The 25,992-nt window shown below is 41.2% G+C and overlaps 1 protein-coding gene across 2 annotated transcripts; it reads right to left on the bottom strand.

Moving 5' to 3' along the window:
- Nucleotides 1–1,373: 1,373 nt before the first annotated feature.
- klhl3 (kelch-like family member 3) lies at nucleotides 1,374–25,992 on the bottom strand. 2 transcript variants are annotated; one of them, XR_006007114.1, is made up of 16 exons: nucleotides 25,940–25,992; nucleotides 22,714–22,848; nucleotides 22,132–22,238; nucleotides 21,930–22,051; nucleotides 18,747–18,909; nucleotides 18,267–18,376; nucleotides 16,163–16,279; nucleotides 14,140–14,289; nucleotides 13,895–14,012; nucleotides 12,662–12,859; nucleotides 11,389–11,490; nucleotides 11,157–11,285; nucleotides 10,415–10,555; nucleotides 9,908–10,051; nucleotides 9,558–9,773; nucleotides 1,374–1,432 (listed from the first exon to the last, which is right to left on the bottom strand). XR_006007114.1 is itself a non-coding variant. In XM_041944386.1 (15 exons), the coding sequence occupies exons 1-15, from the start codon at nucleotides 25,957–25,959 to the stop codon at nucleotides 9,745–9,747; spliced, it is 1,785 nt and encodes a 594-aa protein (XP_041800320.1). In that variant the 5' UTR covers nucleotides 25,960–25,992; the 3' UTR covers nucleotides 5,080–9,744. The 2 variants fall into 2 exon arrangements, 1 of the variants encoding a protein (XP_041800320.1); XM_041944386.1 differs by lacking the exon at nucleotides 1,374–1,432 and having other exon boundaries at nucleotides 5,080–9,773.

Genomic DNA, 25,992 nt, shown 5'->3' with positions numbered 1-25,992 from the left:
ACCGTAATACACAACTACTGGACCATTAAGCGCTTTCCCTCAATAACCTGCTAATTACTGCTTACTGATGGAACGTAAGGACGTTGTTGTGCATGAATTACTATTATAACTTAATCCTGACCCTTTACAACCCTGACTGCTAAAAAAAGTCATTAATAAGTGCTTTTTAGTGACTAACAAAGAGCCAATATGCAAATATGCACGTGAATAAGAAACTAGTCAATGGTGTCTGTGTACCTGAAGTGGGAATTAAGATGGTAACTTCCAACAGTCTCTTGCCTCACTTTGCTCTAGAAATTCAAAAATACAAAATCACTTTGAACAAGATTTATTTTTCAAAACACAAGAACAGTGAACGTATGAAAAAAAATCAGAACAAAGACACTAGTGAGTGTGAGTGAGAGAGTGGTAGACAGTGTGAGAGTGAGTGTAACATACCGGCTCAGTGAACACAAACAGGAAAATCATAGCAACCAAAGAGGACGTGTGGTCAATGTTCAGCAGGTGAGGCTGAGAGTTCAGTTCATGCAGGCGCTGCAGCATGGGGTCGAGTGCTTTTTACAGATATACTTGCCACACTTGACGAAGATGGTGCAGACCAGAACTGTAGATCCATCACCATGGCAGTGGTGGCTGGTGTGCTGGGAGGCGCTGTCTCTGCATCGCTTGCTGGGATGCCAGTATTTTGCCCAGCTCCTCCATGAACAGCTACTCTGGTTCCAGTAAGGATCCACAGCACAAACGCATTGTAGGCAGAGGCGTCCAGGACTTTGTAGAAGAGAACCAGAGGTCACCAACAGGTCCTCCTCCTACAGCTGGAGGTACCAATAACCTGCACAAGAATTAATGAGTCATCATACACAAATATATTATTCATTCTTTCTAAAAATGAAAAAAAAAAACCTGAATAATAAAAGTACCAGATATCTCAGACAAGTGCATCATTTCAAACATGAGTGTGTGTGTGTGTGTGTGTATGTAACTGATGAATAACAGCACGCACCTTATCCAGGTTGTCGACTCGTCCTTTGCAGCTGTTGTAGTCAGTAATTATCTTTGGCTTCCAGTGATCCGCGTCACTCACAGCTGGTTGGTGGTGCTTGGAGCTGAGGAGCACCACATTCTTCACCCGTTTCAGTACTTAAGACACCGGCGTGTGAAGGCAAAGAGGGAGGATCGGGGGGCTCTGTGCTTTATCTGCAGCAGCTGCAGGTGAAGCTCTGGCTTCCTCTTCTGGATTGTACCCACCAGGGCGGTTTTTCTTTACAGAAGCTCCTCTGCCAGTGCATAAGAGGTGAAAATCACAAATCACTGTGGTCCCCTGGAGCCCCTCCGTCATCTCCAGGACGACCCTCTTTCCCTGGTTCTCCTCTGGGGGACCTGCATGACGTCAGCTTGGGCTGAGAGACGCCTCTTTGTCTTGCCAGATAGCCTAAAGCGAAATCAAAAAAACTCGTTTTAACACTGATGCAGCCGCCCCATTACTGAATATAATTCACCTTAAATATCAAAAACAATGCACTGGAAGAATAAAACCCTCTAAATAACCATTGTTACTGCAAAATCCAGGCCCCACCACACATTTTGCCCCACATGAGGCCAATCATAGGCCCACTGTCCCAATCATGTTTCCTGAAGGACTATAACAAACATAGCGTATACAGTTACACCAAATTTTAGGTTTTATGAACAAATACATCATAAACAATTTATAAAAATTAGCAGGATTGTTTTATTTCCAATAAATGTATACTCTTAAAAGGATAACATTCATTTTTTACAACCTGAACCTTATTTGTAGCATTAAATACGACCATTAACTCACCCAGACAACTTTGGTGGCATTTGGAGTCGTTTTGAAGAAATTAGCCCCAGAGGAGCGGCGCGTATATCCGTATAATGCGAGTAATCGGGGCATCCGTGCGCAGCCTCTACAAACGCATAATCTGCGGCGAAACTCGTTCATATTCCAATATTTTGTTCTGATATGCTGCTGCTATTCCGTTGTGTTTAAACCATTATTTTGTTTCTTAGTAAGTGGCAGCCATCGTAAGAGCTGTTTGAGCTCTCTACTTCTCCTGTAACACCATTATGTTGAGAATAAAGTTCAGTCTGACTTCAATGTCACAGGTGATAAGTCAGTTTTCTTGGACTGTAGGCAGCTCTGCATATCACTTCAGAAGGATTGTACTGATTCACAACTTAAAAAATACATGTTCTAAGCTTTCAGTTTCCGAAAGGTATCCTAATAGCAGACAAGGAAATTTTCATCAGTCAGCTGGCCGATGATACAACACTTTTTAAAAAAAAATAGCTGTCAGATATCTCTTGCTATTGATGTGGTCAACACTTTCTCTCTTGCCTCCGGGCTTTGTTTAAACATTAATAAATGTGAATTACTCGCCCTCAAGACTTGTAATATCCCCTCTATATGTAACATACCTGTAAAAAACTGTGTCACCTATTTAGGCATACTCATCAATAAAGATCGGAAAACTAGATGTGATTTAAATTTTAACCCTGTTATCGACAAAACTCAGAAAAAGCTTAATCAATGGCTGCAAAGGGATTTAACTTTGAGGGGCAGAATCTTATTAACTAAAGCTGAAGGCATATCCCGGCTCACCTACGCTGCTTTATCGCTTGGTGTCAACAAAAACATTTTAAAAAATATCGACAAAATGCTCTTTAACTTTGTATGGAAAAATAAAACTCACTATATTAAAAAATCAGTGATAATGAATACTTATGACAAAGGTGGCCTCAACTTTTTAGACTTCCAAACATTAAACAATACTTTCAAAATTAATTGGCTGAAGCAATTCATTAAAAACCCTTCTTCAATTTGGAATTTTATACCAAATTTTATTTTCTCTAAAGTAGGTGGCCTACATTTTCTTTTAGTGTGTAACTATAAAATTGAAAAAATCCCATTGAAATTATCAGATTTCCATAAACAGATGCTTCTTTCATGGTCCTTAATATATAAACACAACTTCTCTCCACACAGATATTACATATGGAACAACAAATCCTTATTTTACCCTGCCTGGTTTTCTCATAATATACTACTGGTTCACCAGCTGTTTGATTCCAACGGTCTATTACTTACTTATGAAGATTTTATTTTAAAATACAACATCTCAATCCCTGCTGAGGAATTTAACATAATTATTAAGACAATTCCTGTTGGAGTCTCTTTATTATTTAGAAGCTCAGTGAACCAGATACCAGCCCCTTTGCCTCTTGATCCATCAAAAAAGTAGGCCGAAGTAGGCAGGATTTGTTTCTCGACGACACGGAAAAGCAATCGTGTTGTACGTACTTTGTTTCAAAGGGACATAGTGTCTCTTCCTTATATAACATTTTACTGGAATAATTTATTACCTAACCTTGATTGGAAAAAAAATCTGGATCTTACCAACCAAATATATGATTAACAACAAAATAAAAGTAGCATCTTTTAAATTAATTCATAAAATTTATCCTTCTAAAAGCGTTACAGCGTTTTAGAAAAATATTGATACCAACTGCTCTTTCTGTTCACAATGCCCTGAAGATAATTTTCATTTATTTTGGTCTTGCCCTGTTTCAAATAATTTCTGGAAAGATGTTTGTCATTTTATTTCTACATTTATTGAGAATAGTTTTACTCTTTGTTTTGAAAATGTGCTGTTTGGTTTCACTTATTTTATTCCTTCCAAAAGCAAACAGTATTATATAATCAGCCTTATCATTTTCTTATCTAAATATCATATTCAAAAATGCAGATATATAAATAAAAATCCCTGTTTTATTTTTTTTAAGAATGAAACCAAACAGTATATTCAGACCCTTAAGTACTCAACCAACACCAAGGCTGTTAAGACTGTGCATTTGTGTAATCTTCTTAATATTTTTCTGTAGACTGTCTTTACTTGTATGTGGCCCCCTGGCAAAACCCTTTTCTGTTGAACTGTATTGTTCTGTTCAGCATTCAATAAAGTTTTATTGAAAAAAAAAAAAGCTTTCAGTTTCCTTATCACATAATACAGTTACTACTACTCTACTCTTAAACCCAAAATGCACTTCGGTTATCGCGAGCGTTATGAATTTGTAATGTCTAAAACTCGCGAGAATGTACTGCTGAAACAGAGACAGTTTCGAAGTTAATTTTCTCCCAGTTTGTACGTATGAAAGTGCCACTTCACGGTCAGAATATTCAGATGTGTGGCTTGTGAAAAACAGTCAAATATTTACTTCGGTGACTCTGGGGCGAAGGAATCGGTCATAATCTGTGTTCACGTTCACTTCCCCCTTTGGAATGAATGGACTCAGGACCCGCCGCTGCTCTGCTACAGGGGCGGGGCATTGGCGAAACCCACGTGACACAGATACAGGAAATGGCTCTTGCGTGCACCTAATTGTTGAACCTGTCTACACCCGATGGAGATTAGGTGTCCAATATTACGGCAGTTCACCCCAACTAATAAACAGTTCCTTTTGAATTGTAGTGAAGTAAGAGTATAAAGTACGTACTCAAGTACAACTATCTGAAAAAGCGGTTGTTCTATGGTGCTGGCTTAAACCAAAAATACAGAACATTTCCATGTCAAACACAAAAGAAGAAAATCACACGTGTCATCAATAACTTTTATGTTAGCCAGCAGGGGCCTAATCATCTAATTGGCTACTGTGCACAGATTAACAATATTAAACTCGCACCTCAAAAGCATATTTCCAAACGTCTCTACACCAAACCTGAGTTTCAACAGTACAACATGTATCTGGGAACGAATACAGTGTCACTTCCAATTCAGAATTAATATAGGAAAAACTCACCAGTTGCTGAGCTCCATAAACTTTTCTGCACTGAAACTCCTTTAGTTTGCATTATTGTGTCCAGTCCAGACTGAAACAACTGCTGAATGCAAACATGATATTAAGTTTATTAGTATTTTTATGGTGTAAAAATTGAGCCAAATGGACACGTTTCTCCTCTCATAGTCATTGCATTATTCAGCTCTACAGAGGTCGGCGAGTTGCTAATTAGACTAATTGCGCCTGTCAATCAAGCATCGCAGACCACGCCCAGAGTGCTTCAGCCTATTAAATATTTTTATATCTGATGAAACAAATCGCGATGACATTTGCAAACTGAATAGACCACCTATACAATGAATAGATCTGACTCGGGGTCTCCTTCCTTACTCAGTGCTGCTGAATGTTGTGTTAAATGTGTTAAATCTGAAGGAAAAGTCTGAATTAAAAAATCATCACCACTGTTGACGACATTGTTTATAGAGACCACTGAAACTCCCTCCACCCAGCTGCAAAACTGATGATATGATGCATTGGGCTTACTAGACAGGCATTGATCATCACCCAAAGCTAATGATTACAATAATAAAAATTCAATATTTATGATTTCCAGTGGCGGAAGAAGTAGTCACATCTTTTACATAAAAGTAGCAATACCACAGTGCTGCAAGTAAAAGTACAAGCATCAAAATATACGTATAATACATAAGTATTCATTATGCAAAATGACCCATGTAAGAACAGCGGATATATTATTGCTGTATTATAATTATCAATGCATTAATGTGTGCTTTAACATTGCGGCTGGTAAAGGTGGAGCTAATTTTAATGAGTTTACATAGAGCTGGATTTACCCCTGGGTTCAATAAAATTTTTATCTTAACCTATGAGAAGACATCATCATTTATTTGTATGTTATATTTTGTGTCAAATTAATGTGAATCTGCCAAGTAAGTACAGTTGTCAAATAAATGTAGTCGAGTAAAAAGTATATTATTCAACATTCCCCTGTGAAATGTAGAGGAGTAGAAGCATAAAGTAGCAGAAAATGGAAATACTCAAGTAGCTCAAACTTTTACTTAAGTAAAATGTATTTTACTTTCCAACACTGCTAATTTATAATATTGTTGTGCATATTGGATTCACAGTTAACATATATCACCATGATTTTTATTGTATTTTGTGCTAGCATTAACCTGGCAAATCAGGTGTACTTTCACATAACAGTGGATTCTAGTTTGTGTAATGAAACTCCTCTACTGTTAACTGATATTTTCCAAACAAACATTTTCTTAAGTGTTTCATAAAAGTGTATCAGAGATGCCAAAACGTGACACTGGAGGCCGACGTAAACCATCTGTGTCAACGTACTGCTTCTGTTTACATCCGCACAAAGGCCCTGCTGTGCAGCTGGTTCACAATGAACAGACGACACATTAAACTCCTGTTCAGCTGAGAGTCAAAATCAAATCCAACTCCCGGTTTTCAATGTCATTCTGTCCTTTCAACACAAAGTCAGCTTTTGTGCGAGAGAAACAGGAAGTTCATTTCATATAAAACATCCTAAATGCATATTTTTACAATTTCAGACAAAGCAGCACAAGTCGGTTTAGAGCGGTTTTTTTTTGCAAAGTAAGCCTGCTTAGTATTCGTGTTAATATTTCAAGTCTGAAGGTTTACATATCACCTGTAAGTACAGTGCACAAGCTTCAACTTCACAAACCACGATTTCCCACACACACGTCAATACTCACAATATTAACTGTCAAGTTCACACACCCACAGTTTCTGATATTAAAAATATAACATCTGCGCTTTGTAAGAACATTATTCATCTGAAAACCTCAAGGACCATACCTCTTGACAAAATCGCACTTCAAGGTCCATTTAGTGGGTCTTCTGGAGCTTTCGACCAAGTCTTCAACAGCTGGGGTTCAGAATTCAACTTTTAAGTCAACGTGGATGAAACGTCCTTCAGAATCATCAGCTGATCCATCACAATCCAGCAAACTCAAGCTACTAATGAGGGCCATGTAATATGGTCAAAAGCTCCAGCACAGCGACTAAATGGACCTCGAGGTGACACTGTTCCTGTTGCCAAGATCAAGAATGAACTTTGAACCTCAAATGTACTGATGTGATTTTTGGATGTTGTAGCCCAAACATCAAACTGCATTTATTTAAAACGTACTGATAATTGTCAGTATAACTGTGTTTAGACTGAAAATGCATTTTTCCTACAATCCAGGCAGTCATTGGTTTCCGTTTTACTCAAAACAATGTGGACATCAGCTAACAAGAGACTTGACCTTGATTCAGATAGATGACCCGTGCAAGTGAACTGAGTAGTTCTTATTTTAAAGGAGCAGTAATGCAGCTAAGACATTATAGATTTTTTTTTAGAAAAGCAGCTTTCCCTCTGGTAGGTTCAGATGCTGATCGGAGGCTTCAACACCCACAGCTGTGCTTGAAATCACCCCTTATTTGCTACTTAGTGCATTTATTTACCTTCAGTCATTTCGTTTAAGTGTTGAATTCTCAGTGTGCAATTTATGCTCCATGCAGTGCCCTCCAAAATCACCACAATGGAATGAGAAAGCAGTGTTGGTGATGTGTATGCTAATTTTTTTTTGCTATAAAAAAAAACCCCATGTTTCACCTTTGACTCAACGCTACATCGTCAACAGTGAGAGAAAATGCAGATGAGGCTTTAGTGTCCACAACTTTTTCTTTACCAGAGAAAGTATTGAGTGTCCATAATGTAAAAAGTGAATGAAAGAATGCAGAAGTGGTTTCAAAGAACAGCACAGGACTTGTGTTGCTGCCAAATTTGGTAGGAATCACTCCATGTTTGCTGTTGTTTGTCTTTTGGATTTAGATTTTGTGCCTGCTCGTGCTGCAACGCCGGCTGTGCTCAGGTGGACTCTGCAATTTTAGCAGTATGCACTTCGGACTTGCAGACACATGAACGCACCACACAGCCCGTGCCATTTACCTGCATTACTGCGCCACGATAACTGTCAAAACATTTAAAGCAGCATCTGGGGTTTTGCTCTAGGAATTTGGGGCACGCGCTAATGTTTCAACATGAAGCGTGTCTTCATCGTGAAGCGTGGCGTAATGCTGCTGTTGCTATAACTGTGTGCTTCAGATTCTGACTCAGCTGTCCTGTCTGTAGAGGCAGCAGTTTGAGCTTCGAGTCCATGCCCGGAGACTCCCTCACAGTGATCACTCGTTTCAAGTCACTCCAATTTGAGTTTTATGTCGTAATCATATGAGCTGAAACCAACTTCCTGGAAGACACGAGAAACACATGAATCAATCTGAATGAATGGGACTAATGTCATACAAAAACAACAGTGTGGTCTTTGAAGTATCTTGTACGCTTTTCTGCCACGACAGCTAATCGCATCCAGTTACTCCATGATTTTTGGACGACTGCAGGCAGAAGTGAAAGGCTGGCTGAGGAGACCTTTCGTTCAACAGCTTCTCTGAATCTCTTTTCGTCAAAGCTATGGCACCAGTCAGGCAACTGAATAACTACACCTAAAATACACCCACCATCATCTGAATGAATGTGAGCAGAGCACAAGTGTAACACAAGGCTGAGAAAAGAGATGAGAACCTCACGTTGATATGAATAAATGCTGTGCGATCAATCGTCCCAAATAATAAATAGAAAATCTTGAACCTGCTTCTTTACATGAGAATTTAACAGTTCAGTTTCTACAGTGCATTTTGACACACTCCCTTTGACAATGAACAGAAACAATTCATCATTTCAACTTGTCACTAAGAGATAAAAACACCATGTGACTCCAGCATTATTCTGATCATCTGAGCTGGCACTGTTTTTTTTTTACAATTTCGGATGAAATTATTGGCCTCTAAGCGGTGCGTTAAAATGCTCCCACGAGTACGATCAGTAACAGAGACGGACAGCTGAGCGGCAGTCTGTCTGACAGCAGGTCAGCGATCCAGCTGGTCGGTCAGAAAGATGGGCAGACATCCGGGCCGGCCAATCAGCGAGTCAGACGGCCACCCTGCCGGTCTGCATCAGTCAGTGCAAGTGATCAGTGCATCAGTAGTGTGTCGACAGCCGAGTCAGGTCCTTCTGTGTCGAACTGACTGGGTCTTAAGCCACAGCAGTGGATTTTTAACCTCTTTAAAAACAATCTCAAAAATATTAAATATGATAGCTGATTTGCATATAAGATGTTTTCTACATTCTTTAAATTATCTTGCGGCTCTCGAGGTCCGGGCCTCCGTGCTGAGAACAAATACACTCCACGCGACACCTCCGTTACGCTGCAGCTGTCTGGACCTGCCGATGGCGATCAAACGACCTGGTTCATCACTTAAAATCAAGCTGAGCAGTAAGTTGCCATGAGCTGATTTATATTCTGTGGCAAGTCTCATAATAAAAAATAAAACCTCCCAGGTTTGATTTAGTCCATCACACGAACGCTGCCGCTACACCACAGAGCTTCTAAAGCACTCTGCTCCGTTTGGCCCACCTGGGTCAGTTCTTTCCAAGAGTCCAAGTCTTTCCTGCATGAGTGTCTGAGTGAGTCTTATGTCAGCTGATACAGCCACTTATGTGCTTGGCATTTGAAAAAAACTCACCAAGACAAAGTTCTTATAAACCCTCTATTCTGTGACTATTGTTTCTTTTCCAGTGCAACAGTCTCCTTAAAGTCAGGATCTCACTAAAGGAAATTGCTTGGACAGAGCAACAAAATCAGGCTGTGGTTTACCGCCAAAAAACTCCTCAGATGCATCCTTGATTGTTAAGTCAGCTGAGGGCTGAGGGCGTCCCGTCCATTTGGACAGTGTTTTATCTCAGGCGTTACGTCTCCGTTTTCCTGGTGAGCTTCAGACGTCAGTGAGAGTCTCCGTGAAACCGGCTGCTGACGCAGAGCTGATGCTGTGGGAGGCTTCTAGTCATAATGGCTTGTCAATCACTGCGACTCCTGTAGGAGTGAGAAAATAAAAAGACAGGATGAGAGAAACAGCTACTTAAACGGGTAAAATGTGAAGACTCAAGTATTTCTCTCGACTGTATGTTTGAGAATCATTTTTCTCTGTATGTTGTGATTAGACTCACCAGCATAGCTGCGTCCATTGCTCATGTTGGTGGGAATGAGGCTCCACTTGTCTGTGGCTGGGTTGTAAAACTCTACGGAGGAGAGGTTACAGGACCCGTCGTCCCCGCCAATCACGTACAGCAGCCCATTAATGGCACAGACACCTTAAGGACAGAGATGTACATATTTAACAACTCTGACAAATCCTAATATATATGCTCACAGTAAGTATTACGGCATGTGAAGAAAATAAAAAATGTGCAATCGTGTGCTCATTGTGACAAAGAAATGTATTTTCCGAGATCTGCGTGGTTCCAAAACTCTGAACAACATCCAGGTAACATATTTTCTTTCTCATAGAACACATGCACCTTCTCTTCTGTTGCCTAAAGAATGACTGCTGACTAGATATTTACAGGTGATCATGTAACTAATGGAAGACCATTTTGATGTCTCTTAAACTGCTAACAGCTCCACAGTCTACATATGTGTAAGAACAGGGTGATGGATGCTGAGTGTCATCTGACCTGCGTTTCGTCGGCACATGTTCATGTCACAGACCAGCCTCCAGGTGTTGGTCTGTGGGTCGTACACCTCAACGCTCTTCCTCACCAGAGGACCGTCATGTCCTCCTGCTGCATACAGCTGACCACCCAACACACCCACACCTGAACATATGCACAGATAATAGACAAATAAATAAAAAGAGAGACACACACACACAGAGAAATATCAGTGTGAGCACAAATGACTGTATCGTAGTGATGTCATGAAATCAGAACTAAGATTTTAATTTGTAAAACTGGATTTTTTTGCAAGCAAGAGGGTGGAGGTTTTCTCCATGTTGTCAACGGGAGCACACTCATTTGTCGCACAGTAACAACTTGCAATAGTTGTGTTCTTTCTAGAAATTTTGCTTGTTCAATTGCAGACAACGTCCACTGGGTGGTGCTGTTGCTCCATAGCACCCTGTTGGCAGAAGCTCAACACTGCATCATTAACTATGACACAGTATGTACTGTCTCTGTAAGGCTTACTCCAATCAACTGGGGCTAATCTTGATCTATATATCGGACCCGCACCAGGCTGACACACATTGCAGCTGGTACAGACAACCACAAATAACCTAAAATAATATAAAGAATTTAAAATGATTATTTCCAGTGTGAGAACATGTGCCACCTCTTCCAAAGAACCACTAGTTAGAGTAAAAGCTGTATTGTTGTGTTTTGTTTTGCTGCTCCCTGTGTGTGTTATATGTGTGTGTACCTGCTCCACTGCGCCGTGTGCTCATGTCAGCCACGTAGCACCACTGATCACTGACGGGGTCGTACTCTTCCACCGTACTGAGACACTGGCGAGATGCTCCATCATAGCCTCCTACAGCATACAACTTACCTGTAGACACACACGCGGGCGTTAAAATAGGTGACATCTGAATTTCGGCTTTTCATCGGAGCGACATATGATGTAACCCAGGTCACACACACTTCTGTCTTACCGTCGACCACCCCGACGCCCACACTGCTGCGTCGCGTGTTCATGGAGGCTACATACATCCACTCATTGCTTTTATAACTGAAGGCTTCTACTGTGGACAACCCTGATACACAGAGAGAAAGAGACAAAAGAGAAACGAGCACAAACAGTGGCAGATTAACAAAACAGGTTCGGATAAGACTGCGCGTGTGTGTGTGTGTGTGTGTGTGTGTGTGTGTGTGTGTTGATGCGTCTGTAGGTGTTTGGGTGTGTTTGCACCCAGCTGGTAGACGTGTTAAAAGAAGCAAATGGCTTCTATGTCTCCTGTGTTTACTGTTAACACTGTGAGTAGGCAGTTGTGCTTAAATTCTGCTCACCCTCCTGTGGTAATCATCCAGATAATGACACTGAGCCAGATGGGAAAAAATAGGTTTGAAAAACAGAGACGGTGTAACTACATCAGCATTTTGCTCTCTGACAGCAGGTCTTTCGCCTTTTTTCACCCCTCATCCATCCTGGACGTGCTCCTCACACACCTTTACTTCTGTTTGACCTTTTCACATGTTTTCACTGAATGTATATTTTCGCCTACTTAGTCCCACTACACCTCCAGGAGGCTAGGCGGTGAACTCCGGCGTCCCAGAGTCACCCCCCCAGTGCCAGTTCACACTGCTCCTACACAATCCAAACAGCACTGCCACGTTCAACTGACCCAGAGATGCTCCAGGTAGTGACCCGTACCGATGCTACCATTTAACTATTGCTAATGCTAATGCTAACCGCCCCATGTGAAGAACAGAAGAAGACAATACAGAGTGAAAATTTTAAGACCAACTTGATGGATTAGCAACCTTATCTCTACATTCACTGGCATTTTGAGATGCCAGTATACACAAGTAGTGCTGACAGCATGTTTATCTCTAATACAGCTTTTTTCAGCCCAAATAATTTACCTGATGTAATCAAGGCCTCAATAGGAAGCCTTTAGATTTCCCAGCTTGCACAAAATGCTGAATAATACAACTAATATTTTTACAGAAGCTGTGACTGAAACCAACTTCTTCACAAAACAATCGTACAAATACGTGAAAAGACTAGTTGTCAAAAATTCAGAGCATTTTCCGATGATTTCTAAAACTTTGCTCTACTTTAATGTTTTTTTCCCAGACCAGTGTAGGAGGAATTTTTTTTTTTTTCTTTACAGGAGACCAGAAATAAAGTCTAAATCTGCTACTAATAACTACTTTGCTTGCAATGCACTGCCTTTCAGTGTGTGTGTCTTTAGGTGTGTGTACCTATACTTCCGTTAAAGCCCCCCACAGCGTAAAGCAAATCTGCCAACACAGCAGCTCCCAGTGTACTGCGTCTCTCCTGCATGCTCGCCACCGCGCTCCACTGGTCCCTCCCTCCGTCGTACACGTCCACTGTTCGCTCCCGCAGTGAGCTGTTGAAGCCCCCGACTGCATACACACGCCCTGCCATGGAAACCACACCTGGACACACACAGGATGAAAAAGTGTAAAGGCCAAGTTAAGGATATAATCATTATTTTTTTGACAGCTTTGTCAATATGTTCTTGTCCAACCACAGTCTCATTGCTCAGATTTCAGATTAGTTTCCCACCTTTCAAACAGTTTCAACTCATTTCAGTTTCAGCTTGCAGAGGCTTGAATCTCATAACGCAGATAATCCAAACCTGTCTTACTGCTGTTTGGTAAAGCAGGTGCAACAATTACCGGTGCATTCAGGGACATGCCGTCATCAGCTTTTAATGCATGAATGGAATCATGCATTAGACTTAAGACATTATACATCATACCTCGCTGGCATGTTAATGTACAAAATTCTTGAACACTTTAATAATGTTACATCTAAATGTTTACTCACAATCACGACTTGAAAACTGTCTTATATCTTCAAATGCTGGAAGGTTGGATTTTGTGGTGTTGTTGAATTATGCTGTGAAGCGTTCATGTAATTGTGTATTCAACTAAACAGACTAAACACGAGGGCTGCCTACTTGAGGTTGATAAATCAAATCAGGAGTCAGGAAACTCAGGAAGTGTCTGACAAACTGCAGACACAAAAATCCAGAATAGCAGTGTTTCCTTGTAATTATCAGGCAAATGTGAAGCAAACTTTGGGCAAAAAATAAATAAATAAATAAATAAAATAGAATTAGGCACATTTCCATCAACTGATTTGAAGCGAAGTTTTGCATGGCTGTAATAAAAAGGAGTAGAAGAAGTACAGGTCAAGAAGTGGAAACAGAACCAGCTGTTTATCAACCACCAATAAACCTCAAAAAAGAGGTTGAGGATGTTTTCTTCAAATTTTGCTGTCAACTTTTTTAATAATCTTTCGCAAAGCAAAATACGCTGACAGAAACACGGCTAATGTGTATTCAAGCAGGGGTTATTTCCAGTGTCCGGATAAGAGTGAAGCACGACAGGTGGTAAACGCTACAATAATCACACGAAACTGCAGTCAGATTTGACGTAGAAACTTCAGACAAATCTCAGGCTGACCTGCCCGGCAGCGTCTTGAAGGAAGGTCGGCTACTTGGTACCATCGATCCTCCTGGAAGTCGTAACACTCCACGCTGCGGATCGCCTTAGGAGCCTGACCGCCCACCACAATCATCACCTGCACATGCACACAGTCAATGTTAGCCATCTGAATTACGTATGTTCTCAAAAGAAAAAATATAGCTAAACATATAGCTGCTATGTACAAGTTAAATGTGTGTGTGGTGGAGAGTGTGCGCGGGTACTTTTGGGATGCTGATGGGAGTTCGTGGTCGGGTCCTGTCTGTCTTGATGAGGTGCCGCTGCTCAGCTGGAAGCAGGTGATACTTCATTGCTTCTATGAGAAAATCTTTGCAGGTGTTGTTGTTCTTTATCAAAGCCTCTTCCTCGACAATCTGAAACAGGCACCGCATTTCGGGACAGTTCACCTTCACTGACCAAACAAAAATGGCACAGGACTCTCATACAGTGAATTTATATTTACACTTGAGTAAGAACGTGAGGTGGGTAAGTGGAGAACGCGTTTACATGCACTGCAGTCACCTGTTACTGTACACCTGTGCACACATGCAGCCAGTCAGTAACCAAATTCCTGCCCTGCAGCGATGCATTTTAACTGTAGCAGGGACAGAAGAGACCACTGACTGGCTTTTTTTCTGTCTGTGTCTGAATTTAACAAATGTTCAGCCATCGTAGAAGATACTCTGTGAAGTTTCAGTTTTAGTTAGACTTCGGAGTAATTTAAAATAGAAAGAATTGCTGTCATGGTCTCTCTTTTCATCCAGTCACTCTGCTGATACTTCCTGTCACATGCACATGCATACTTGCAAAAAGCAGATTAGAAACCCTGTTTCTTGTATACATGGCAGAGAGATGCACCTGGGGAAATGCAGTTTCTCTAATCCCCTACATGATTACATGATTCAGAAACTATCATACTGGAAAAGGCTGATTGTAACCCATTGTGGCAGTGGGCTACAGCAGTGGTCCCCAACCTTTTCTGTACCATGGCCCAGTTTAATGTCTGACAATATTTTCACGGCCCAGTCTAAAGGTGTAGCAGATAAAAACAAAATAAAATGATAAGATTGGCATTAAAAACTGTGGTATTTTCTCTTTAATAATAATAATAATAATAACAACAATAATAATGAATGCAAATCCACTTTTTAAACATGTCAAGAGGACCTGGCTGCAGACTGGCACTGTCAGGCACCTCCACTGTCAGTACGGGAAATCACGTGATACATTTCAAAATAAAATTGCATCGCTTTTCTCACTAATGCATTCATTAGATGGATGTATATATTATTCTGTACTGTGTACAGTTAAAAATTCCGGTAGCAATAAATCCATATTTTAAAAAGGATTCCTGATCTTTCCCTTTTTTAGCAGGTGTCGGTTCCTCTTCCGTCCCTTCATTGGACCATTTCCCCTTTGCAAAAAATTTTTCTAAAGAACTTTGTTTGTTGTTCATTTTGTTAGCTTGGGATTTAATTTAGCGGGATATATCACGTGACTTATGGTGTCGTCAAGCGAGACGGAGAGCAGAAGACAGAATCCGGCCACTTTTCAAAATAAAACGTCATTAAGACTCGAAAAATAAATCAAACAAATTATGTGAAAAAACAAAATAATGGAAATTATTTTTTTCTTTCTGTGCGGCCCAGTACCAAATGACCAACAGCCCACTAGTGTGCCGCGGCCCACGGGTTGGGGATCAATGGGCTACAGAACATTGTGAGCAATGTACAATACACACAAGAGCAAACAGTGGATTATAACCATATCCACCCAGCTCACACAAAAAATATTAGCCACACTCAATGTTAATTTCAGTGCAGGCACTGTGGTGTATTGAGGTGAAACTGACATTTCATTTATTCTTAACCTTCTTGGATGACTGGAAAAGTAATCCAGTTGCCTCCCGACCTACTTTGTCCAGATATGAATGAGAGTTTACCATCATGTTTAGTTGCAAATTCATGCTTTTGGTTGTTAAATTTTGATTTGGATGGTGTCCAGTATGCAGCATTAATGTCCTTTGCCAGTCGATTGCCTGCTTAAGTGATGAACTGCACTACTTATGGTTGTCTTTAGAGACGGTAACAGGCGTTTTTTACTCATGCTCCACTTTTGTGTGCAAAAAAATGAACGTACAGCCCTGCTAGCAACATATTTTATATGAGCAAAGTGCACAACAATGGGGGATGTGGAATGAGGGAAGCGAGTGGTGAAAATGCAGAGCGGAGCAGAGATTTTCTTTACCTGCACCAGGTAATCCCTGGACAGTAGTGGAAGTCTGACATGCTCCATCAGTTTGGGCATGTACTCCAGACGAGCTGGTTTATCGTGCTTGATCCAAGCTATCATAGCCTCAAACACCTAAGAGATGGAGAGCAAGAGATGGAGAGAAAACATGACAGAGACAAAAAATACAGACGGGGAGTGAATTCATTTCATATACAGAGTGCTTTTTTGCTTTTCTTTGTCCTAATTTGACTTAAAAATAGAATGACTTGCTAATTTCAGTACTGTGTGTGTGTGTGTGATAATGTTGGTATATTGGGGATGCAAGGCCAAAACTGAGAGGAAACGACAAGCTTTACACTTTAGCCAAACCGTCTTACCTCCCACTGCCAGTTCCAATGTGGGACAGGTTTGGAGAGAGAGACTTTCACACACTTTGAGATGATCTGACACGTCCAACAATTTTGCTGATTTAACTCACTGATTGTGTGAACTGCATTGTTAAAGCAGTATATGCTGTGTTCTTTCATAGTGAAAAAGTCATCATCGCTTGCTCCCAGCAGGATGTGAGCAGAGAGGTGGCAGACCTTTGTTCTTTTTTAACCTAAAATCTACTCAAATTCATTGATTTACACATTCACACTTGATCGTCTCCTGCTGGCCTGTGGAGCAGCTCCACTCGTGCAAACGAGGGGCTGAGTGCCCCTCCTGCTGTGCACAAAGGGACAACAATGACAGTAGTTAAGGGAAAGAGGACCATTACTCAACGACTCTCCAGACTCTTCCAGGGTGCAAACTGGAAACCCTTTACGCACATACAGTGTGAGGTCTGTCCACTTAAGATTCACACAGGCCAAAGGAGCCACATGAATATATGTAATATAATGCAGCACAATAATAAAGAAAAGAGTGTTACTTATAATGTAGTTAGATAAAAAATAATGCAGTTTCTACTCTCTTGTCACAAAATACACATCCTACTTCGTCCATTCATTTCTGGATTTGAGCCATACCACAGCCTTATGTTGAGTTCACAAAATACTGTAGACTGTAATTAGGAGCATCCAAATGGGAAAAACCCATTCACTTCAACAACTCGGAGTCAGATATATCAGGACATTGTGTCAGCTACGGCGTCTCTCACTTGGCCAAAAAAACTACATAAAATAAAACAAAATATATACATACAAATGTGCACAAACCAGGGGCACAACGGCTACAATGCCACGTCAGCTGATGAAATAAGGAGCTGTTCGCTGTTCGTTTGCATGTGGTTTCACCTAAATAACCACCTTATATATGTAATGCAATAAAAAAGAACTATTTTTGGGTTAATTTCCATGGATCTGGTGTGACAAGGTGACCGATTGTTTCTCCAGATGCATATATACACAATATGAATACATAGTGTGACAGCTTCCTCTGTGTCTCTGTCTGACTGAGGCAGCTGTCACCTTGACTGCTGCTGCTGCTGCTATGACAGCAGGATGACACACAGATGCTCTCTCAGACTCTTCCTGTTGACAGGCTAACAGCAGACAGACACTCCATCATCTGCAATACGCTCGCTTCCAAGGTGAGCTAATCAGGCATTGGGAGTACTATGATGACACATGCCTATAGTACAGCCATAAATATTTGTCAGCTCCCTCTATTTAGTACAGAGATTTGTCTAATCATTTCCCCTTTTACTGCAGTGTATCAAAAAGTTGCAGGAGCTTCTTGCAATAACAACACAGAGACCTTCATCAGAGAGCTTCATCAGAGAGCTGGAGGGAGTTCACAAGCAAGAAGAGCTGCAGAGTGAATCTGCCACAGCCACTGCCGCCATGTGTCGTACCATTTTAACAACCCACACCAACACCACCGCTTTCACCACACCCAAAGCCAAAACCTGACCCTCTGACAACCCAGACACACGCTCACACACACTGTCATGACACGAAAACAAAAACCAACCTTACTAGAAAGTAAAAAATCTTCCCTAAAACTTTAAGAGGAATACTTTAAGAGATGAGATCTGGAAAATCCCATATGAACATAATTCTCACATCTTTTCACCCAGAAGAAAAGTGCTTTGATGAAAGGACTGAAAGCGTGGGTGTATATTGTGCTCTGTTACCTTCTCCTCTGTGGAAACGGTGAGTTTGTCACTGGAGATGAGGCTGCATACCTGCTGCAGAGAAAGGCCTAGAAACTCCTCTCCCTGCACCACCTCAGTGAAATGCTGCTCTGAGAGACACAAACATGCAGGGTTACACACAACACAAACTAAATATTTTAGCTAATGAGCTCTGAGACACACAACCCTGATTCCTAAAATGTTGGGATTCTGTATAAACGTAAATAAAAACATAATGCAATCATTTGCAAAGGAACTCTGTTTACGGACAACATTTTGACTAAGTGTTCCTGAGTCCATGCATTAATCTCTTTTATACAATGTTCACAAAGTGGTGAACCTCGCTCCATCCTTGCTTGTGAGTGACTCTGGTCAAACTAGGCAGCATTACATTACATAAAAGCACCATCACATACCACATACGCACACACCGCGGCTAAGGTGACTCACGATTTGTGGTGTGAACATCGAGAGGCTTACCGGCGTACGCGTGGGATTGGTTGAGAAGCTGCGTGCATGTGTGCAGGTCAGCAAACGCTCTGATGCCCAAACAGTTGGTGGGGTGAAGCTGAGACTGCAGGAACTCGCAACAGACCTGACGAACATCCATCAGCTGGAGGAGCGAGGCTGCTGGCAGCAGAACCTGCAATGATGACACACACATAAAGTCAATTTAGTTCGCTAGCTGGAAGTCAGTTTACCCCGACATCTGTTCTCTGTCATTTCAACAATGTTGCTGGATGGTCAGTTAGTTTGGTAATTAACAAACCAGGCACACAACCAACCTGCCAAACAGTTACCAGGCTGGCCAACAAGCTAAACATTAACCACTGTGCATATGACTTTGCAAGCAAAACAAAGCCCTGGGTTTGGCTTTGATCTCTGCAGTGTGTCTTGGCTGAACAAGCAAATTTGTTGCAATTTCCATGCAGCTTTGTTCATTTACAACACCTAAAAACACCATCATCAGCGTCTGCAGTGTAATGTAGCTGATTGTGAGGGTTTTTTTTAGGTGTGTTCTTTGGCCGCAGCTCTCCAGTTTCACTGTCGCACGTCCCTGCAAGCTCCTCCATCTGGCCTTCACATCATGAGGCGGACAGACTTTGAGTCACAATGGACACAGGGATACGTGTTTGCTGCAATATAACAGTCCTTGAGAACACACCAAATTCAACTTCACCTGCGAGCACGAGAAAAGCAAAAATACTAATACTGATATGATGAGGAACATATCATCATCCTGAAAAACATATTGCCACATTATTACTACATTTATCTTTAGACTGATTTTGTCAAAAGCACTGAGATATCTGATTGTGTCACTGTTGCTTAGGCCGACAGCCATAATCCAGCTCTGCTTAAAACAAGGCGTGGAGCTGTGCTGATGGAAGCCTGCTGTCCTTTAGGTGCTGGTGAGACAATGAAATACAATCCAAGGAGGCTAATCTGAGTAACAGATCCATGAGTGCGAGGGCTTATCAGCCACAAAAACACTGGAAAGCAGTTTATAACACTCACAGGATTTAGCAACTCTGCAAAGTTATCACGATACCACATCGTGAGATGAACAACAAAAACACAGTCCGGCTTCATGTTAGAAAGAAACTGACTGGGAATGGGTGCCAGCATGTGTTGGCCAACACAGGACCTCACCAGAGGACGTCATGTTGTGATGTTTCTTTAACCGGAGCCCTCTGCGTTGACACCCTCCATGCATCGACCTCATTGCAATGAATGAGAGGGGTGCTTCTCTTGTCAGTCAGACAGACAGACAGACAGTGTCCTGTTGAAAGCATTACGCGAGCAAAGATACCCTTTGCAGCATCCCCACACATTAACTAACTAGGTCAGTGACACAGTCTCGGTCTGCCTTGACACCCTCCTGTCTACACACTCACTCATCCGCTGTGTATCGTTTCTGTCTCCTCTTTTCTCTGTGAACAGCTGCCCTGAAGCCTCGTGTCTTCTAAAAAGGGAGCATCAGGCCCACTGTGACACCCTAACACACACACACACACACAGGAATGAGGGCACCACAAACAACACATCTATTTTACAGTGGAAAACACACAAGAAACTAAGAGTAAAGGCGACCTTTTACTGAACATGAGCCAACAGTCAAAACATGCATGCACACACACACACACACTCAAGAGTGAGCCAATCAGACAGGCACACTGCTAACAGTGGGAGGATTTCCTGCTTCTCTCCATGCACACTTCCTGTTGCTAATAATCAGAGGAAGTATCCTGCCTGCAGCTTGATCCCGCTGCATTTATTCAAGCCTGCACCAGAGCCATGCAGCTACCAAGAGTAAATGCCATTGAGACAAACATGGTCTCGATCCAGTGCTTTCACGGCAAAGCACAGCTCACAACCATTACCAGCGCTTACATCTCTTGTAATTAACGTCTGCTCCTCAGGCAGGTTCATTTTGGACAAGTCTGAAATGTAAACCAAAGTGTTAAAGCCAAAGTGAACAAATTCCCTTATGAAAAGCAAAACCACTGACATCTTATAAATCATGAAAAAGTAAATAAAAACACGTTTATCAACCTTTTCTGTTTTAACTGCCTGAAAAATAATGAGTTAATGGGGATTTATTGAGGTCTACTTTGAGTAGAGCTCAAAAAAGTAAAGGATAAGTGATTTCACAAATTACATTTTTAAACATATTAGCTTTGGTTGTATTCTTTTAACTGGAAGTTCATTCCACATTGACAGTCACAAGACATGAGACCGAAGGTGTTCTGAATATAAATCAAAAATGTGCTTAACCACTGTAATAACTGCTGTATCCACTGCACAGCTGAGCTTATGGAAACTTATGGAAACCTCCCTGAAATTCTTGAAAATTAGGATTTTGAGAAGCTTCCCTCTTACGAATCCTGCAGTGGTCCATTGTTAGCGCTTAATACCAGCTTATTGTGTTGTTACTGATTTTTGCTCAAAACAAAGGCCTGGGCACAGAAAAAGGTCAAGACAGCAGCGAGAAGACTAGTTTCCTTCTTCACAACAAGGAAGTTTTTATAATAGGTCTTTTCAATCACACAGTGAGGCTCAGCTTCACTCCACTCGCTATTTTGCCTTTTTGGATAGTACCTGGCACAGTGGGTACTTTCTTTTTTATCGGCTTGGTTGAGGTTCCACACAAACGACCCAGGACGTCCTGCACAGAACCTGCGTTTTTGAATAACCAATCAACAGCAATCACTTAAGCCAAGTTTTGGAGGGATTACTATCTGTGGTGGAAAACAAAATCGACAAAAGTTCCTGGAAACAACAGCGAGTAGAGTAGAGACAACTTGATTATCCAAAATGTAAATCTGTAAAACACTGTGAGCTCGTGTTCTGAACTAAAACTTTTATACTGAACCCTCCAACAAAGGAGAGCAAGTGCTGAGAGGGCAACATGCTAAGACACAAAAAGCCTTGTGGGATATATGATGAGAAGAGTTTTTTTTATTATCCCTCTAATTCTGTTACTGCTGTTAATATAAATGAGTAAATGTTTTTAAAGCAAAACTAGAGTTCAAACTGAGGTGAAAGCCACCACAACAGAAGAAAAAATGTAAAAACAGGAAAACACTTTTTCACTCATTCTCACTCCCTTCCTCCTTGCTCTACCCCTTCAAAAACACACTCTTTAAAACACACTCTCACCTGCACGTTGTCCTCTGTGACCTCGATCTCAGCTGTGTAGATGTAGTCCACCAGCTTTCTCAGGGTCTGTCCATCCACCTCCCTGATCTCCACCTGATGGGCTTTGCTCTCACTCATGTCACCTGTGAAATCACACAGTTCAGCACACACGCACACACACATCACGACATGATGCCAAGCAAACAACAATGTGTGTGCGTACCTGTGAACATGGCACAGAAGTAGGGGCTACAGGATGCCAGGACCACCCTGTGAGCTGGCACTTCGACGCTCCCCGCCACCAGCTGGACGTCACACAGCATCTTTTTACTGAAGTATGAAGAGTAACAGCGAGTGAGAGGAAGGTGATAATTCTGATATTATTTATTCAAGTGTGGTCACGGCTGTGTTAAAAATAAATGTGCATAGAGGAGCCAGGACAGGGGGCATCTTAGACAGGACGGCTGCCAGCAAATGTGCAATTTAAGGTGGCAAGTCTAAAAGGTGTTACTTAAAATTTCCTATGGAAAATATGAATTTAATTCAGTTGGTGATTCAGTGTTTAAATATCACTTTCTGTGGCATACTAATCCTAACCTGTCTCGTCTAACTTGACAATCTTTTTCAAATGCATATAGGACTGGGTGATTGCAGCCTTGTATTTACCTTTATTGTTGTCAAATAAATCCGAATATCTACCACACTATTACGCATACAATCATCAACCTCTGAGCTTCTATACATTGCATGTCTTGTTTTTAGGTGAGAGCAGTTACTGTAGCAAACAACACTGCCAGCATCACACCTCCTCAGGTCGTTCATGAGCTGGAAAGCCTTCCTCATGTGCGTCTGGTTGAAGGTGTGCATCCCTCCATTCACCGTGTCCTCCTCTGAATCCGTGGTGCAGTTCGGACGTGGTGAGGCCGGTGTGGCCACCAGACTGGTGAGACATGAGAGGCAGTGTCTGGATCATTGGAGATAAATGTTGACCCGACAGGTAGTTAGTTCATCTCTAAGGTTATAGAAAGAGGATGGGACGGGGACACTATACTGGATAACAGTGGTAAAATTAATTATGTTCTTTAAACGTGCTTGTTTTGTCACCGTTGTCAATACTGTGCTACCCCACAGAAAAGGCTGCTCAGTAAATGTTCTCTGCTTCAGTTATTCCCCAGTTGAAACATAAGAGGGGCAGTCTCTGAGCATGTCTCACTGTCTGCCAGTGCAAGCTATTTCTGAATGCTTGTATGACGCCATTGACCCATCCTCCTTTAATAATCCTTGGTTCTTCATGGTAATCTGCTTTGGTTGTCATGGAACCCAGATGCCGTCGCACAGTATGGCCTGCACAGTCAGGATTTGATCTTTTCTTTTTTAGTTCTTTTCAATCTAGTGTGGATTTTTCTCAAGTAAAATATTACATAGGGGTTTAACATCTGTCTCACTTCCTTTCAAACACGAGCAGAGTTGCGCAACTTGTGTCTACGACTGCGACTAACAATTACTTTTATTACTGAGTACTCTGATTATTTTCTTGATTCATCAATTAAGCGTTTAGTCCATAAAATGTCAGTAAATGCAAAATGCCCGTCATAATGTTCCAGAGCCCAAAGCGATGTTTCAGATGCTTCATTTTGTCCAGCCAATAACATACCATATTAAGTTTTCTACAAATATTACATTGCTATGATAAAAGACTGAGATAAAACTAGGACATTCATGTCTTATAAATACATTTTATACAGAGATTTTTTAATGACTCATTACTCATATTCTTTGATTACTTAAATTGCTGCAGCTGAATTTTCTGTCTATCAACGAATCATTTCGACTCTACTGTTTGATATTTTTACATGACTAAAAGAGCATTTTTTGGGGGGATACTAAAAGCACTTTCTCGAAAAGCTTACAATTAAAAAGAGGACAAAGCAGGCTGAGAGTGGAGGGACAGTACACAAAAGTTTGGAAATGTTCAAGAAACTGGGAATGACTGAGATTTTTCTGTGCAGTATGTACCAGGATGTCTGTCCTGTTCATATCTCTGGCTGTATCAAACCATTCTGGGGAATGCTGCAAATCAATGAACAGGCCTGATTTAAGGCAATATTGGATCTATAGGTCTGTTTGAAGTTGCAACAGTATGAGTTAGAAGCTTAATTTGTCACGTTTGGTCACAGGATTAGACAAATTTTTCCGGTATCTACAGGATCTCAACTGAATTTCAGAAAATTGACTATATGACAATATATATTGTTACTGTAGAGGCACCATTCCAATATGCTGGATTGATATTGGTATCCATCAGGTCCAAACCGACAGGTCCAATCGAAATTACATACCATTTCTCTTTGTCATTGTAAAATTCACTGTTTCCTCGGTTGCATTTATTCAGTCACAGCAGTTTTATTGCCTCATAAAAATTATTCCAATGAGATGCATTGAGGTTTTTATGGAAAAAAAGAGAAAAAAGAATTAGCACTGGTATCATCCCGATACTCAATATTGCAGAAATCCATGATTTGAGTTATTGGAATCAGCACTGGAGAGAAAAGGTTGAATCAGTGCATGGCTTGCATGAAATATGGCCCTATTTTCGGCCATGGATTCATGCACATTTGGAACTGCACTGAGAATGTACAGCAACAGGATGGCGTATATGGGACTCATTCAAAATAAACTACAGCAGTTGTGTTTGCGGTAATGAGAAAACATGTCACCCAGTGCAACAATGTGGCTCACTGACATGTTTCTGAGCAACTATGATTTCCATGGCACAGAGGAATGAGCTATACCAGGTTTCTCCTACAGAGACATTTTTACTGACTGGGACAGGTCATTTAAGTCTTATCATGGGATTAGTTGACAATAAGAAAAATACAGAATGCTGCCAACCTTATGCTTTATGCCCTCCTCACACTACTCAAACAAGTGTGGAAAAACAAAAATATTTCCTGTTAATTAAATCAGATCTGCAATGATTAATCAACAACCATTATCTGACATTTCCTGGACCAAACTACTAATCAATGAATAGAGAAAATAACTGACAGATTAGTCGACAATGAAAATCATCATTACTTATAACCCTAAACCAAAAGTTTTATAGACCAGGCTGAAGAAAAGTCGCTGTGTGGTCTAAGCCATGTGGAATCCAAACATGAGAGAACACCATTGACAGCATGTACATCAAGTTTTGAATCCAACCTGCAGACCTGCACTCACCTGAGAACAGGTGGCAGGAAGTAAACAAAAATGTGACATCACCCACACCTGATCTAACGGGGCGATTGCTTGGTTTTAAATGCTCCACACTGTTAAGTAAGAAAATGGATTATATTGTGTATGTACAGTACTGTATGTTGTCTTGACTTATTATAATGGCCCATATTTTCTCCACAGGCGACTCAAAAACTGTGAAGACATAACGATGCAGTACTTACAAGCCACAGATTATGTTCTTTCAAGACACAACAGCACAAATCTGTAAACGAATCAGTGTACATTCATGACTCTGACGGTTTATAGAGAGCTAGCCTCATTTTTGTCCAAAGATCATAGAGTTCAACCAAAAATGATGTTTGCTTTGAGTTTGTTGAGCGTCAAGTTGGCAGGCTGGCTAGCTCTTAGCATTGCTAATCATTTAACTTCATTGCTAACACAAGCTTATGATAGCTGCCGTTACCTGCCATAAATCACTGAGTGAAAAAAAACACTTTTGCGAGCCAGTCCACATTCAGCTCACTGTCTACAAGCATCGACTTTATGCCAGTTTCCAAATGTCTACATGTTAACTTGGAGTTTGGATAGCAACGTAACTGCTCCAGCTGGGCAGCCAACGACGCTAGCTAACTTACCGAAGCTAACTAGTCAACAAGGCTAGCTTGAGTTCGTGTGCTAGGAGAAAGCTCTTGGTACCGTCTGTGTTGGATTTGTGGCGGTTGGATCATGTGGGGTTAAATGTTATACAACAGATGCAGAAGCAGCGTGGATCACAGCTTAACAAAATAATCCCCATCGCTCAAGCAACTCACCCCAACGACACACCGTCCATCCTCACGGAGTCAGACACCAGCAGGCATGAGCG

This window comes from Chelmon rostratus, chromosome 9, assembly GCF_017976325.1.
Source record: "Chelmon rostratus isolate fCheRos1 chromosome 9, fCheRos1.pri, whole genome shotgun sequence".
Lineage (NCBI taxonomy): Eukaryota > Metazoa > Chordata > Actinopteri > Chaetodontiformes > Chaetodontidae > Chelmon > Chelmon rostratus.
This window is presented reverse-complemented; position numbering and strand designations above follow the sequence as displayed.